The following is an 18,186-nucleotide window of genomic DNA, read 5'->3' on the forward strand; positions in this document are numbered from 1 at the left end:
CAGTGGCAAATTATACTACATTTCTGTTATCACTACTCAACACTATTCAGTATCCCTATTTATGACTATCATTATTCTAATTAATTCACAACAGATGCTCCATGTGCTGAAGGTTTTTAAGATTGGATGTCAGATGTCAGATAAAAATCTATAAACAAAATGATGATTCAAAGAACCCAAGATTGATTCAGAGATCACAAAGACACAGAAACTCCACCCTCATACACTAACCAGGAAGTTCTTATTTCTCTGTTTACTGTCGTACTGACTGTTCTGTGAATATTTGGACAAAATCAAAAAAGGAATCAGTGATCAGTTCTAAACGAAGGGAAACACTTTCAAAAGGATTTTTCTGAAGTTTATTTCAGAGTCGACAGCAGATCTTTGCTGATTCTGATGATTATTCATTATTGAAAGCAACATTCCAAAAGTGAAAGTAAAGCTCAGATCGTTGGAGCTTTTATAAACAGTGAAAATGGATTCACTCTCTGTGGAAGAATTTTCTTGTCCCGTGTGCTGTAAAATCTACAAGAATCCTGTTCTTCTGTCGTGTAGTCACAGTGTGTGTAAAGAGTGTCTTCGACAGTTCTGGAAAACCAAGAGAACTCAGGAGTGTCCCGTCTGCAGGAGAAGATCTTTAAAGGAAGAACCTCCTCGTAATCTGGCATTGAAGAACTTGTGTGAGATGTTTGTGAAGGAGGGAAATGAGAAGGAGATCTGCAGTTTACACAGAGAGAAACTCAAACTCTTCTGTCTGGATGATAAACAGCCGGTGTGTTTAGTGTGCAGAGATTCACAAAAACATACCAATCACAAATTTCTCCCCATCTGTGAAGTTCTTCCATCTTACAAGGTACGACAAACTTCTCTTGAGTCATATTAAGGAAAAACATGTATGTAATTTATCTACACATATATTTATCGGTACAAACATTCACTCTTTATGATAAAAATAAAACAAAGTCTCAACTTTATGGGATTTAAACCTCATGATGTTTCAGCCCCCTACAGGTCCTTCATCAGACATCTGTACCATTGAAAGTCGTAGTATCTGTGATTTCTCTCGCTCCAATAGAAAGTGAATGTTTTCTGATATCATCTAGAGGTGGAGATGAGCGCTCAGGGGTCTGTTTTAATGGAAAAATCACAACGTCTACTTAGATCATTTGCACCTCTTAATTATGATATTATTAAATTTTTTTATAAATTATGCATTCTCAGGGCACTTTGAAGGGAGAACAATTATGCCAAACTGTAAGGTCATTTAAAATACATTTTGAAATAAAATTACATAGTCACAAATGTTATTTTTGAGCCTTAGTCTTAAAAGGGAATAGGCCATAGGGATTATCATTTCTAAATGCAACGCACCCTTTAGTAACTGTTGAAGGAATATTCCCAGTTTAATAGATCAAGAGCATTTGTGCCTTTATGTTGATTACCACCAAAAAAAAAAAAAAAAGATTCGTCCCTCCTTTTCTTAAAAAACAGGCACAAATCTGTTACAGTAAGTCAATGGGGCTGATTTTGGGAGGGATTAGAGGCAGAAATGTGAAGTTCAAATTTATAAAAGCACTTAAACTTGAGTATTATTTGAGCTGTAAAATTGTTTGAAGTGTTACATCATCATGGCAACGAGCTTGTAAATTGAATATAACTTTACACAGATGCGGTTAGTAAGTGATTTTATCACGTTAAAATCATATTAACACACATTGTTTATGTCTTGTGTCTCTGCTTTTGAAACAGTATGGAACACCGATTTTTGTCGAAATGAATGTTTGTGGTAATTTTTTTAAGATTTATAATGAAAGTTTGATTATCTGAGTGTATAGATGACATGAAGCGATGGCTCAAGATTAGTTACTGTGATGAGGCAGGCAAGGAATTAGGATCTAAATGCAGCTTTATTAATCTGAAAAATAAGTTAACTCAGAAGGAAGAGCAAAACACAGGGAACCTGGCACAGACAAAAACGTTCATACATGCAAGAACTGAAAAACTAACTCGGGGAAACAAGGGCTTAAATATACAAGGGAATGAGGAACACCTGTGGAAACAATCAGGGAATGAGAAATAATCAGGGAGAACCAATCAAGTAATAAAACTAACTGGTCAGTAGGCCAGGGAGGCGGCCGCGGGACAGGAGGCCTGGGAGGTGGCCGCGGGACAGGCACTGGGCAAGGTGAACTGAACCGCAGGAGGAATGGTCTCTGGGGGATCGGACGGAGCCACAGAAGGCAGAGCACATGCAGAAACTGGAGAACCGAAGCCTTTCTTCTTTTCCTCCTCTGGACGGTCGAGACTGGCAACGCTGTCTCTGGGACAGTCGAGGCTGGCAACGCTGTCTCTGGGACGGTCGAGGCTGGCAACTTAGCCGTTGGCTCGTTAGCCGTGGCGGGCGTGGGCTCGTTGGCCGTGGCAGGCATGGGCTCTGACACTTTAAGAGGATTCTCAGAGGCGAACATCTCTAAAATTAAATTCACTTACTCTACCCATGTGTAGTCACTGGTCTCTGGCAATTCCCTCCATTCATTGGCAAGGAGGCCGATCTGGTACAGTGACTTCAAGTGGCCATCAGCAAATCCAGTGCATCTGGTTATGGTGCTGAACAGACGAGAGTATTCAATGATAGGGAGGTTTGCTCAGCTCAACCGGATAAAGACCGCTGCTAGATCCATCTTTTGGTCATTTCTTCGGTGACAAGGCAGGCAAGGAATTAGGATTTAAATGCTGCGTTATTTAACGTTATTAAATTAAAACTTAAGTCAGAAGAAAGGAAAAGCAAAACACAGGGAACCTTGCACAGACAAAAACATTTCATACATACAAGAACTGACAAACTAACTGGGGGAAACAAGGGCTTAAATATACATGGGAACAAACAAGGGAACAAGGAATACCTGGGGAAACGATCAGGGAATGAAACTACAAGGACTACAAAACTAACACAGGAAACTAAACAAGAATTACAACATAAAAGCACAAAAATAAAGGACAACAGGGAATATGACAGTTACATTGATATCATGAACTTATTTAGAGTTGTTTTGAAAACCAACAACTGCAACTCAAGTCTGAGCCTGAACTCATTTTGACTCCAAATAACACTTAAAATGGTTGTTGATCACTTGTTTCGGTAGTTTTTACATTGATTCCCATCAGAGGTGTCACGACCTTTCAGACTGATGGTGCACGTGCCCTCCTTACATTCTTTGAAATGCCAAAAATGAATTTGTACCTTTGATTTATATAATAATAGTAATTGTCAGAATGTTCTGCATTTTGAATATGTTCTTGAATAATTTAACAGATTTGTACAGAAATAATAAATATCACATTGTGTCATTAATCCATGGACATTATTATCTCTCAGATTCTGGACTTTCACAGATTTTCACTTTGTTAAATTTCAGGAGGAACTCAATACAGCACTGAAGTCTTTACAAAAGAAACTCAAACGCACAGAAAAGAAAAAAGGAGAGTTTGATGAATCAGTTGGACACATCAAGGTGAGGATACAGAATCAACAATCAAACACATTTGCTGATAAATGATGTGATGTGTGTGAATGCAGAGCTGATTGAAGTGAATTTGATGTGATTTCAGACTCAAGCTGAGCACACAGAGCGTCAGATTAAAGAGCAGTTTAAGAAGCTTCATGAGTTTCTCCGACATGAAGAAGAAGCTACAATCACTGAACTGAGAGAGGAAGAGGAGCAGAAGAGTCAGATGATGAAGAAGAAGCTTGAGGAGATGAACACACACATCTCAGCTCTTTCACACACAATCAAAGACATGGAGGAAATGATGAAAGCCAATGACGATGTCTCATTTCTAAAGGTGACAGTCAAACTCTCATCATTGATTTCTGCTCTTATTGATCATTTGAGGAGCTCATCAAGTGTTTTTTTGTCTTTTGCAGAACTTTAATGTGACAATGGAAAGGTAAGTGTCTCCTCTCTATGGTTGTGAAGTCAAAGTCACTGCAGTACTGACTCCTGAATGTTCTTCCAGAGTCCAGATCTCACAGCCGGATCCACAGATGACTTCTGGAGCTTTCATTCATGTGCCACATTACTTGGGCAACCTGACATTCAGAGTCTGGAAGAAGATGCGAGACATTGTCCACAAGAGTGAGTCCACAAAACATCTCTGCTCGCACACTGAGAGTGTGACATTTGAATATTTACACAAAAAAACAAAAGTGTGTCCTCCATTATAAACATGACAATAATATACACTATACACACTTTTAATGTTTGTGTTGTGATTCACTGTTAAACACTGATAATAAAACATGAGTGTGTAACTAATAACAACACTGACAATATCTGATAGTGTTTCATCAATATGACAAGTGTTCATAATTCATAATAATCTGTATATGATTCACTCTTGATGATTATATGAACATCTGTTGATTGTTTTCTCTCATCAGCTCCTGTGATTCTGGATCCAAACACTGCACATCCACGTCTGATCCTGTCTGATGATCTGACCAGTGTGAGATACAATTATAACAGACAAACATTACCTGATAATCCAGAGAGAATTAACTGTGATTCGTGTGTTCTGGGTTCAGAGGGGTTTAACTCAGGAACACACTGCTGGGATGTGGAGATTAAATACAATAATAACTGGAGTCTTGGAGTAACTACAGCATCAAACCAGAGGAAGGGAGGATTTTTCTTTAACGCTCATGTCTGGGGTGTGAGGTACAGTAATCTTGGATTCTTCTCAGGGTTTCCCTCCACTGTGTTTAATGTCGCACAGAATCTTGAGCGTGTGAGAGTTCATCTGGATTATGACGGAGGAAAAGTGTCATTCTCTGATCCTGTAACTAACACACATCTACACACATACACACACACATTTACACACACACTCTTGCCATTCTTCTATAGTTTTCATGGAGGTTCCCCTCTGAGGATTTTACCAGTTAAATTCACAGTAATATCTGATCCTGCTTACTGAACATCTCACAAGTATTTAGTCATTGATGCAATCTTAGAACATTTAGATTTCCAAAGGTTAAATATGTCAATAATAACTCAACATAGTCTACAAAAACTCAACAGATAAGATTGAATGATCTCATCAGACATATGAGTGAGTTTTCTTAACATGATTTTTGTCATTTGTAAGTTCACAGAAATCAATTAAATGTGATCATATGTTTGATATTTGCTCCACACTTCATCTTTACCAGTTTACTCTCATCTTAACTACCAGTAACTCACTGAACCTTTAATCTAACCAGCTCAGTCTCATAAAGGGGCGATTGAAGATCCAGAATACAGTGTACGATTACAGGATTTTACAATCATTTTCACACATTTGTCCACCCGATCTCTTCATTCAGTTGTCTTTTGTAACTTGTATGTTGACAAATCAGTTCATCTCTCTTCCAAAACGCTCCACAATCACCAAAAGATTTCCTACATGTCTTAAAATAAGTGCACTCAACTTAAGTGTCTGTTATATCTTCTCAGTGAAGTGTTAAAACTCTGTGATAAAAGAATAAATGAAAGTATATTTACAGTATGAAATGAGCATTAAACAATAACAACATTGACAGTAATCAGATGAAAATATCTGACAGTGTTTCAGCAACAATCCAAGAGTTTATTTATAATAATTCACTCATGATAATTATATTAATATCAGAACTTGTTCTTTCAGTTTCTGTGATTCTGGATCATTATTTAGATTATTTCTGATGTGCTATGAATGTATGATAAAGATTATATGTCCATTCTGAATAAAACATTAATCATTTAATTGTGTTATGTCTTGATGCACCTCTAGATGACGCTATGAGCCAATTTAAAGTGAAAATAAATAATTAAATCCTTAAAAGAGGCTCAAATGAAACTATTGAAGGGTTTTGTGGCAGTGCTCTTTCATTGGAACAAATACATCTTTCCTACAACAGCCCAGTGTATGGGAGAAGAGAGAGACCTAAGGTAAGACCTGAGGTAATGGCCGTTGAACCCATTCCCATGGATGTAGCAAGTGATCATGATTACTCCACAGTTCCTGAGCCATGATCATCAGTCTTAAGTAGTTATAAAATACAAGAAATCTCCAATGAAGTGGAGGACCTGAGGAATCAGCTACAGGAGCAACGTGTTCAGCAAGAGTTTGGATTGTAGCGGTTTGTCGGCTCTGATGATGATATCTGATTCAACACCAGGTAATCCAGCATTTAGTATAGCTAATGCCATTTCTGTTAAAAACAATATACGGTGCATTATGTTGAGTTTTGTATGTTTGTTATAACCTTACATGTTAAGTGCAATTTGTACAAGTGGGTGCAAGTGGGAGTGAAGCCATTCCGGATAGCGCATTACATCTGCCGGGCTTCCAGCTGTTCAGAGCGGATCTGAAGACGAAGAGGCGGTGGAAAACGAGAGGCGGTGGAACATGCTTTTACATCAACGAAAGTTGGTGTACAGATGTAACAACATTAAAGAGTTGTGCTGTCCTAATCTGGAAGCGTTCTTTATTAACTGTAAGCCGTTCTACTCGCCGCGGGAGTTTTCCTCGTTTATTCTGGTGAGTGTTTACATTCCTCCAAACGCGTCTGGGAACAGCTGGCTGATCAAATCTCAGACACAGAACAACAATACCCGGACTCAGTTATTATTATTCTTGGGGACTTTAACAAAACAAATCTCTCACGCGAACTGCCCAAATACAGACAGCACATTACATGCCCCACCAGAGACAGGAATATATTGGATCACTGCTATACAACATTAAAGGATGCATATCGCTCTGTCCCACGTGCAGCTTTGGGACTCTCTGATCACTGTCTGGTTCATCTTCTCCCGTGCTACAGGCAGAAATTTAAATCAACAAAGCCAGTTGTAAGGACTGTAAGGAGATGGACTAATGAAGCAGAGCTGGAACTACAAGCCTGCTTTGACTGCACTGATTGGAGTGTTTTTGAAGCTGCTGCTACAGACCTGGATGAGCTCACAGATACTGTTACATCATACATCAGTTTCTGTGAGGATATGTGCATCCCTACTAGGACATTTTTATCATTCAACAATGATAAACCATGGTTCACAGGAAAACTCAGACAGCTTCATCATGCCAAAGAGGAGGCTTACAGGGGTGGGGATAGAGTCTTGTATAATCAGGCCAGGAACACACTGAATATGGAAATCAGAGTGGCTAAAAGAAGCTACTCTGAGAAGCTGAAAAACAAGTTTTCAGCTAACGACCCTGCATCAGTGTGGAGTGGCCTGAAACAACTTACTAATTACAGGACTCCTACCCCCAACCCTGTGGCGGACCAACGACTGGCTGACGACCTGAATGTGTTCTATTGCAGATTTGAAAGGCCCAATTTCACACCCCACATGCACTCGGACCTTCATTTCACACAACCATTAACACCTCCTGCAACCCCCCTCCTCCCCCCTCCTGCTACACAACCTGCACTCAAGATCTGTGAAGACGATGTGTGCCGTGTCTTTCAGAAGCAAAGGTCAAGGAAGGCTCCAGGCCCAGATGGCATCTCACCAGCGTGCCTTCGTTCCTGTGCTAACCAACTGGCCCCCATCTTCACTCAGATCTTCAATAGATCACTGGAGCAGTGTGAAGTCCCATGCTGCTTCAGACACCCAGTTATTATCCCTGTCCCTAAGAAACCTAAAATCACAGGACTTAATGACTACAGACCTGTCGCCCTGACATCTGTGGTCATGAAGTCATTTGAGAGACTGGTGTTGGCCCACCTGAAGGACATCACTGGACCCTTTCTGGACCCCCTTCAATTTGCTTATCGAGCAAACAGGTCTGTGGTTGATGCAGTCAACATGGGATTGCATCACGTCCTGCAACATCTGGACAGACCGGGGACATACGCAAGGATCCTTTTTGTGGACTTCAGCTCGGCTTTCAACACAATCATCCCAGATATACTCTGGGCTAAGTTAAACCAACTCCCTGTTCGCACCTCTACCTGTCAGTGGATTACCAGCTTTCTGACGGACAGGCAGCAGCTTGTGAGGCAGGGAAAATTCACTTCCACCACCTGTACCATCAGCACTGGTGCCCCCCAGGGATGTGTGCTCTCCCCACTACTCTTCTTCCTGTACACCAATGACTGCACCACTAAGGAACCCTCTGTCAAGCTCCTGAAGTTTGCAGACGACACCACTGTCATCGGCCTCATCCGAGATGATGATGAGTCTGCATATAGAAAGGAGGTTGAACGGCTGGCTGTCTGGTGCATTCAAAACAACCTGGAGCTGAACACGCTCAAAACGGTGGAGATGATTGTGGACTTTAGGAGGAACACCCCAACATTGTCCCCCCTCACCATTCTAAACAGCACTGTTGCAGCAGTGGAGTCATTCAGGTTCTTGGGCACTACCATCTCACAGGACCTGAAGTGGGAGATACACATCGACTCCATTGTGAAAAAGGCCCAGCAGAGGTTGTACTTCCTTCGCCAGCTGAGGAAGTTCAACCTGCCACAGGTGCTGCTGAAACAGTTCTACTCAGCAGTCATTGAGTCTGTCCTCTGCACTTCAATCACTGTCTGGTTTGGTGCAGCTACGAAATCAGACATCAGAAGACTACAAAGGACAGTTCGGTCTGCAGAGAGGATTATTGGTTGCCCCCTGCCCACCCTTCAAGAACTATACACTTCCAGAGTGAAGGAAAAGGCTGGTAAAATCACTCTGGACCCAACTCACCCTGCCCACAACCTTTTTGAACTGTTGCCTTCTGGCCGGCGCTTCAGAGCTCTGAACACCAGAACCGTCAGACACAGGAACAGTTTTTTCCCTCAGGCCATCCATCTAATGAACAATTAAATTGCCCCATTGAGCAATAATTATGTGCAATACACAGTTTAATTCTATATATATTATCCAACATATCCACTTCTGCCATAACTTACATTGCTCTGTACATAATATACTGTTTTTTGTTCTTTATATAACAGATTGTAATAGATTTGCACTACGTGTGTGTATGTGGGTATGTATGAAGGTGAGTGTATGTACGTATATGTATAATTATTTATTTTGTATTCTTTTTTGTTTTTTTGTTTTAATTACCTATGTCTTGCTGCTGTTTTTGGTATTGTTTGTATTGTTGTACACTGGAAGCTCCTGTCACCAAGACAAATTCCTTGTATGTGTAAGCATACTTGGCAATAAAGTTGATTCTGATTCTGAAAATATTATTGAGGCATGTCAGTAGGCAAACCCCCTCTTCTCAGTAGATTCTACCAAGGTGCAAGACATCTGATACTTTCTAGCAGGGCTGGACTGGTAATCTGGCATACCGGGTTTTTTCAAGGTGGGCCGACACACTTTGGTGCCGATTAGGGACATACTGGCCATCGGGTGAACCGAGCGGGTGGATCGGCAGAAAAATGAGCCGAATGGTCCGCGATAAGCTAAAATGTGCCACCACGTTATGCAAAACGGACCACAAAATGGCGCCGCAATATGCAGAAAAGGACAGCGAACAGTTGTCCAGTTGCTATGTAACATCCCGGGACGATTTCTCTTCCCAGTCCAGCCCTGCTTTCTAGCCACACCAATGTCTCGGTCTGGGACTTGGTGCTGGTATTAAACGTGCTTACATGGTCCCCATTTGAGCCACTAGAGGTGGTAATTTTACACATACTCACACTGAAGACTTTGCTGCTAATGGCTTTGGCATCAGTCAAACAAAGTGGGCACTTTCAAGCCCTTTTGTTCAAAAACTCCAGAGTTTGGACCAGGTCATGCACCCAAAGTGCTGGCAACCCCCTTTAGAGCTAAGCTTGCTACCTTACAAGCATTCTCCCCTCCTTACTTTGAGTCGAATGAGGCTAAGAGACTACACCCTGTGAGGGCATTAAGCATGTACATTCACCAAACGAGTCCATTTAGGGTGTCAGAACAACTTTTTGTTTGCTTCGGAGGGTGCACAAAGGGTTTGGCCGTCTTCAAGCAAATAATGTGCTGCTGGATTGTGGATGCTATTGCGCTCGCATATGACCAGCTAGGCACACAATGCCCCAGAGAAAAAATGCTAATTCGACCAGCAGTATGACCTTCTCCTGGGCATGGGTGGAAGACGTGTCTCTAGAAGCCATATTTCTGGCTGCAGGTCAGGCTTCCCCTAACACCTTTACCAGGTTTTACAACCTGCATGTATCCTCTCTCTCTTCCCAGATCTTTACAGGGGAAGAAGGTTGATCACTGACCAGATGGTTTGTATTGGTGTTAGAAGCTCTGGTTTCTCCACTCCCAGAGGTGAGAATAAGAACATATGTACAATGTTAATCACTGCTCTGTCGGCTTGTGTCATTGTGAGAGAATTGATGATTCACTACCCTGATGGGGGCACAAGGAGGGAATACAAAAAAAGACCAAAAAAAAAAGTCAGAATATATTTAATTCATATGAGGTGATGATGACTTTTGAGAATACTTCAGGAAAACATATGCATCCAATAGGGCTATCAAAGGCTATAGGAAAAATGATTGGATCTGTTAGAATGGTTAGATGTCTGGGACAAGGGAGATCGTTCTGGTGATCATTAATGATGTTGCTCAAAGAAACATGCTTTTTAAGATTTATTTATTTGTTTATTTAACAGGGACATTGCACAACAAATGTGTTGCACAAACCAGAAATAGCTAGAAGCTAATTTTCATCTGTAGTCCCTGGACAGAGGCAAGGTGACAGCAGGTTAATACAGTGGACAATGAGCATTCCCAATGATGAATCCTTTCACAATACAAAATACAAAATACAAATAAAACACCTGCAAAAGGATCAGCTCAACAAAACATGCAATTGCACTACCAGTAGTATTTACAACTATTTACGGTTCCCTTTTGAATTTACCTTCTTATATTTTTAGCCCAACCCCAATTAACCAGTTTTGTGCTAATGATCACAAATCTGACCGTCTTTCAACCATTTCTTCAGGTTAAGTTTAAACTGTTGCAAGGTGCTACTCTCTCGCATAGTTAAAGGCAACGAGTTCCACATCCCTGCAGCTTTCACAGAAAAGCAATTCTGTCCAAAAGCAGAGGACCTAAAGTTGACATAACAGTCTCCTCTGTGGGAGGCTCGCGTTGTTCTAAGTCCTACCTCTTCACACGATTTCACAAACATACACAGGGGCTGTGGTGACAAATCATGAAAAATTTTATATACTAAATTAACATTTGAAAACAAAACAAAATTTTCAAACGTTAATAATCTGTATTTCTTCACAATGTTACAGTAATGGTATGAAACCGTTTTTTTATCTAAAATTTTGAGTGCCTGTTTGTACAAGCTTTGAAGCGGCTGTAACGCAGAGTTGGTTGATAAAGACCAATTTGTGATGCAATATGTAAAATGTGATAATATCATCGCATGCAAATAAAGCTTGGCTGCATCTGTGCTCATTTGCGGGCGAATATATCTGAACTGCGATAAATTAAATTTTACAGTTTTTATCAGTTTTGAAACATGCTTTTTAAATGACAGTGTCCTGTCGAACAATACGCCTAAATACTTGACAGACTCTGCTTCGTGAATTCTTGTTCCTTTTACAATAATTTCCGGCAGAGTGAGAAGTATTCCTTATTGTAAAAAACGTGCTGACAGTTTTGCTAAAATTTAGTGTCAAGCATGATTGTACCATCCAATCTGAAATTTTTTCCATCGCTCCCTGGAGCACAGCTGCTGCTTTCTGTCTTAGTTTTGCATGGACATATATCACGGCGTCATCGGCGTACATTTGTACGTGAACTTCAGGACAAATAGCTGGAAGATCATTTATATAAACACTGAATAAGAGAGGGCCCAAAATGGAGCCTTGTGGCACCCCAACTGAGCAGTCTAAAAACAAAGACATAGTGCTCTTAATTCTAGTGCAGTGCATCCTATTCTCTAAATAAGATTTAAACCATCGTAATGTCTCGTCAGAAATATTGTGAGCGGACAATTTAGATAACAGGATGTTATGGTTTACCGTGTCGAATGCTCTTTTCAGATCTAAAAATATGGCACCCACCACCCCCCCTTTATCCAACATGGCTTTGAGTTGTTCAACAAAATAACAAAGTGCCGTTTCAGTTGAATGGTGTTTTCTAAAACCGAATTGAAGAGGATTCAGGGGGTGCTCTCCATAATTCAAATGATCCATCAGTTGCATGGCCACTACTTTCTCGACAACCTTAGATATTACAGGTAGGATACTCACTGGTCTATAGTTGGCCAGCTCAGCTTTATCTCCTCCCTTATGCAAAGGTGTAACCACTGCCTTTTTAGACAGTCGGGAAGACCGCTTCTCTGATGGATCGATTGATTAGCTGAGTAGTAGGTCGACATAGGGTGGCAGCATTCCTTCTAACCATACACGAATCTAAACCATAACCATCCTGTGACTTTGAAATTTTAAGTCCTTGTAAAATTTTAAGGACTTCTTGCTCCGAGACCTCACTTAAGTGAAACACTGGTTTAGTTGAATCTACATATTTAATTTCCCTTGTTCTGTTACCAAAAACAACAACCAAATCATTAACCGAATCTTTGAAAAAACTATTAAAAGCACTAGCTACCTTTGATTCTTCTTGCGTTAAAACATTGTTTATTTTAATTTCATAACATTTTTGAGACGATTTTTGCCGAGAAATAGTATTAATGTGCTTCCAGACTAAGTGATTGTTTCCTTTAGCTTGTGTTATCACATCAATAAAAAAGTTTGCTTTCGAAGTCCTTAGTTCTTTCACTACTTTATTCCGATAATCCTTAAATAGACGCATATCATTATCAATGTTCGATTTTAAAGCCTTTTTAAGTAAATAATCTCTTCTACTCATCAAATTCCAAATGTCTTTTGTCAACCAGGGTAAATGTGCCTTTTTATTCAAGTTAACGCATTTTTTAATAAATTTTGCCTTAACCTTATTGATTAGATCTAAAAAGGTCCCACAAAATGAGCCTATTTCATCATTAGAGTTCAAAATATTCCAGTCTACCTTCTCCAACTCTTGGTCAAAATGTGCCAAATCTTTATTAGGTATTCTATAAAAAACCTCTTTCTTATTTGTTCTAAATGTAAATCTATTTTTGTTTAACTTCCTTGCGATAAGAACTAAGTTATGATCTGATATACCTGTAATAAAATTAAAAGATTTTATTATTCTGTCAGATTTATTTGAAAATACCAGGTCGATTTGTGTTTTAGATGTTTTGGTTATCCTTGTAACTCGTCCCTTTATTAGCTGTTCAAAATCATAAAGTCCTATTATTTCCTTTAACCTTTTCCTACTGTTTTTATCTATCCAATTTACATTGAAATCCCCTAGTACAATCACTTCTTTACCAAGAGTATTTAATTCTTTTAAAATCTCCTTAAATGATGTATAAAATTTAACATCAGCCGAAGGTGGTCTATAAAAACCAGCTAAAATGAATGACATCTGAGGTGACACATTTATAGTTAAAGCAATACATTCAATCTCTACATCCAATTTATCTTGCACATTTATCTGTTGGCATTGTAAATGCTCTTTAACATAGAAAAGTAATCCACCACCTCTTCCAGTAGACCTATCCCTTCTAAATATGCTATAGCCTGGAATGCAGTATGCTGCCTGAGGAGATATCTTTGTTAACCAGGTCTCCGATAGACAAATAAAATCCAAGTTAGAGTCCGTAAGCAGTTTTTCCACCTGGTCGGTTTTAGAGGAAATACTCCTAACATTTAAATGTCCCCCCAGCAGACCTTTAGGTTTCGATTTCGCGTCCCAGATAACTTTAGCGTGGTTGAGTGTGTGAAAGAGTGTCAAATCATACCTCCGTGACTGTGGTTTTGAACGAAGTAGATTACTTCTCTTTTGTCGTAGGTTGATCCGTTCTGTGGCGTTCCTCCGCCGCGTGCTCCCCGCAGCTCCACGTTGCTCTTCCTCGGCGCCTCGGCTACTGTATCCCAGCTGATCTGACTCCAAGCCAAGCTGTTCGTTCCTCGCTTCTTTGCACCATTTATCCTCGTGTAGTGCACTTTCCGCTGTACGCATATCCTGCCCGCGCACCCAAGACACAAATCTCCAAGTATCGATTGGCTAGGTAAATCCAGGTGAAAATGCTCGGAGACACTCACCGCGTTTAATCCAGCCTGGTGGGCGCAGACAGCGTCGCGCTGCCCGCCACATTATCGAATCGCCACTGTTGGAGATGGGGCCTGGGCATTGATGAACGTCTCCCGATAATAGGAGACACAGGATAATGATCAGCGTTTCGCCTTGCGAACTGCGCTCCGGCTGTTTTTTAAGTCTTTTTTTGAATGAGGTCATAAGGCTAGGAAACACGAATGTAGTAGCCACAATGGTCTTTCCGATTAAAGAGGGAGAAAAGCTCTCAATGCGATAGGTTGGAGTATCTAGGGTGGAAAGGGGAGTAATTACTGGAATTCCAACATATATTCAAACTAATGAAATTAAGGAGAATCTAAAAGGAGGTAAAATAGTGAATGTAAGAAGACTGTTTAAAAACAATGTGGGACAGCAGCAAGAGAGCTTGAGTATGTTGTTGGCATTTGAAGGAAGAATTTTGGATAAAGTGCAAATGGGATATATCAGTTACCCAGTTAGAGAATATGTGCCTAGACCTTTGAGATGCTTCAAATGTCAGCATGTTGGACATGTGGCAGCAGTCTGCAAAGAAAATTGAGATGTGTAAAATGCAGAGGGGAGCATGAGTATGATAAGTGTCCTGAAATGGATATTTTAAAATGTTGTGATTGTGGAGGTTCTCACAGTGCAGCATATGGAGGGTGTGAGATGATATTAAAAGCTAGAGAAGTTAAAGGATATAAAGTTGAACATAAAGTTACCTATTTGGATGCACTAAAGGCCTGTGGGAATAGGGAAAGCAGAGAAAATGAGATGTACATGTAGCAGGGTAAAGTGTACCCATGTTGGTCATTGGCCAGTGTCATGTAAAAACATTGAACCTATCAGCAGTCTGGTGTTATGGTATAAAATGGGGAGGTTTTTGTCACTGGGGATGCGTTGTCACCCGTACCGCCCCTTTACGGAAGTTGCCATTTTTTTGAATGGGATAGTATTTGGAGTGCCGTCTCTGCGTTGTGCTGCTGTGCATAGGCTGCCCCTGGCTTTAAGCTCGTCAACGAACAAACAACTGCATGTTATGGTCAGTGACCGTGCATAGTACCGCGTTGTGAACATCTCCCGGTTGAGTGACACGATCAAGGGTTTCATCTCTATTACAGGACGAGATGCGCGTCTTTTGATGTAACGCACTGTCTGCCTTGCCTGGGCTTATTCCGGTCATTGTCGTTGTGGAGTGAACTTTGTGTTTTTTTGTAACAGCGGGCACGGACGATTGCTCGCCGCAGAGTGAGAACAAAAGTAGTCGTGACTATTTTCTGTCTGGCTTGCCCGTCGAGCGTGCGGGCGATCGTGGCCTTATTTTGTTTCATTCTTTTATTTTCATTTCTTGTTTTTCTGTGAATTGTAATTGATAATTTCCCTTTTTGTTTTGTGCTAATTTTTGCTTGTATGTAATTTATTTTTGTAGGTTTAAACATATTTTGAGTTACAAGGTGAGCTTGAATATTGTCTTTGTATATTTTTCTCCCATGTTTGTGAACTGACTTTTTTTCTCTTTATTTGGGGCTGGTTAGTACCAGCTAATCAGTGAGTGTTTGTCCTTTTCTCCTATGTAATTGGGGTGGTGGGGGAAGTGTATAGAGGGGTTTAGCTGCTGTTTAACAGTGTTCACCTTGAGTGCCGTGCTCTTTTGAATTGACCTCACCAGAGTGTGTGTGTGTGGGTACTAAGTGTGGTGTGTAAATTTAGGGTCACAGCAGGCCATCTCCCTCCCTTAAGCTTTCTTTTGTATTTGTTTTTTTTTTTTTGTATTTATTATTTTTCTAAAGTGTTTTTCGTTTCTTTCTGACATGTGAATATTGCGCCCTCGAGATATTAATGTATTGATGGTTTTAACTTTTGTATTTGAATAAAGCAGCCTCATCTTTGGTACTCCCTGGTCTATGTCTCTCTGCTCACCCATTTTTCGGTAACGAACCTGTGCGCCCCCTGTTCTGGGGCTGGTAGTTCCTGGTATATACCGGGTGGCGTAGTCGAACGTTAGTATAATTATTGGTGCTTCTTACAGTTCCTTCTAGTACCTGACGCCCCTGGCCACATACATAAGAATATACCATTAGAATCACTGACCATGGAGACAGAAAATCAAATGAAGGAAAATTGTAATCACCAATGTTCACTAAAAGAGAATTCATTGGTAATGACAAAAGATAACTTTTTGGCATTTATTGTCAAGGTTATTAATTTTACAGTAAAGCTCTCAAGCAGATCATTGAAGATTAAAACAATTTTGAAAGCTTCAATGTTGGAATTTCAGCCAACATGATTCATGATATTCTTACTCGATCAACTTTGCATGAAACCTCTCAGTTTTCTGACTAGCTTGATGGTATTTAGTGTGTTGCAATGGAACGCAAGAAGTCTGATAGTGATGCTGTATGGAAGAGAGGCCGAAACATTTCTCATGGGAATTGAAGTCATTAAAAAGGAGGAACAATGGTCAATAGATTGGAGATTTAAAATGTCAAGAAGCAAATCATGTTGTATGTGCTATACTCAGAAAATAGACATTCTATAATTTAGAATTATTACTAAATGGAAAATCAATAAAACGTGTGAAAGTAAGTTTCTAGGTATGTGGTTTGATAGCTGTTATACATGGAAGAAACATACAGATGAAATGGCGGGCAAAGAATGGGGAGCAGAAAGAACATCATCATTGATGATATATCAAGCCATGATAAGGTCTTTGCTTGATTATGGATGCATGATTTATGGTGCTGTTTCAATAACCTTAAATTAATTCGATAAAATACAGCGCAGAGCTCTCAGAATATGTCTAGGAGCAGTTAAGTCGACAGCGGTTAATACTTTGCTATTTGAGGCAAATGAAAGACCAAAGAATTTACGCACAATAAAATTGTCATTGGTATATTGGGCAACCTTGAAGAGTCAAGCTGGAAGCCACATTGCTTCTGCTGTTTTAAATAAGTGTTGGGAGTATATAAATAAATAAGGAAGGGGTTTTGGGTGGATTGTTAACAGAATGTTTAATGCGTCACCTTTATGGAGTGCAGGTCCATCATGGATGTTCCCTGACGTAGAAACAGATTTGGAGATAACAGATAAGAGAAGAGAATGTGAAAATTTAGGACAAATTAAACAATGTAAATAAGCATATTTTATACAAGAACTCAAATATATACGGATGGTTCAAGAGACCCAAATGTAGGGATTACAGGAGTGGGAGTATATATTCCAGATCTTGATATAACTATATCATAGAGACTAACATCAGAGTTGTCTATGTATGCTGTAGAAATGGTTGCTATTATTATTATAGGATTAATGTGGGTAGAGGAGATAAGACCAGACAGAGTGCTGGTGTCTTCTGATTCTGCATCTGTTTTAAAACACTTTCTACCCGACAGTCATCAAGGAAAGATCTTATGAATTCAATATTTATGTTGCTGTGGCATATATAGAGGAAAGGAGTGGAAGTAGGATGCATGTAGAGATATCTGGTAATGAAGTGGCAGATGAGCAGCTAAAAATGCTTTAAAAAGGAAAGAAGAGGATGTTGGCGTTCCTTTGGGTAAAGGTGATATTAAATCCATTATAAGGAGAAATATTGTTAAAGAATGGCAAGAGGTTTGGGATAATAACTGTAAGGGTAGACATTTATATAAGATTCATTAAAATGGTAGATAGTAAAATTAACATTTGTGGAATAAATAAAAAAGAAGAGGTTATATAAGTAGGTTAAGACTTGGACATTCAGGCTTGAATTCATCACTGTATATAATACATGAAATACATGTACATGAAAATGGTTTATGTGAGTATTGTGGAGGAAAAGAAACAGTTGAGCATGTAATATTTGAATGTAGTAGACATGAAGAGGAGAGAAGAGAGTTAATATTATATTGAAATAATTAGTATTTTGGATTTGTATTGTGTTGGGAGTACAATAGGGATCAAGTAGGGTACAGGTCTTTGATGCAGTACACAAATAGAACAGGTTTGAATAAAACAATTTAATATACATTAGATCAGGGCCGGCCCTGGCCAATTTGCTGCCCTAGGCA

The 18,186-nt window shown here is 39.8% G+C and overlaps 1 protein-coding gene across 1 annotated transcript; it reads left to right on the plus strand.

Moving 5' to 3' along the window:
- Positions 1-243: 243 nt before the first annotated feature.
- LOC127652437 (nuclear factor 7, brain-like) lies at positions 244-5,724 on the plus strand. The gene is made up of 6 exons (XM_052138596.1): positions 244-853; positions 3,417-3,512; positions 3,610-3,843; positions 3,926-3,948; positions 4,018-4,136; positions 4,442-5,724. Exons 1-6 carry the CDS (start codon positions 476-478, stop codon positions 4,975-4,977), a joined length of 1,386 nt encoding a protein of 461 aa, XP_051994556.1. The 5' UTR covers positions 244-475; the 3' UTR covers positions 4,978-5,724.
- Positions 5,725-18,186: the final 12,462 nt, after the last annotated feature.

The sequence above is a fragment of the Xyrauchen texanus genome, chromosome 12 (assembly GCF_025860055.1).
Source record: "Xyrauchen texanus isolate HMW12.3.18 chromosome 12, RBS_HiC_50CHRs, whole genome shotgun sequence".
In the NCBI taxonomy this organism is placed as follows: Eukaryota; Metazoa; Chordata; class Actinopteri; order Cypriniformes; family Catostomidae; genus Xyrauchen; species Xyrauchen texanus.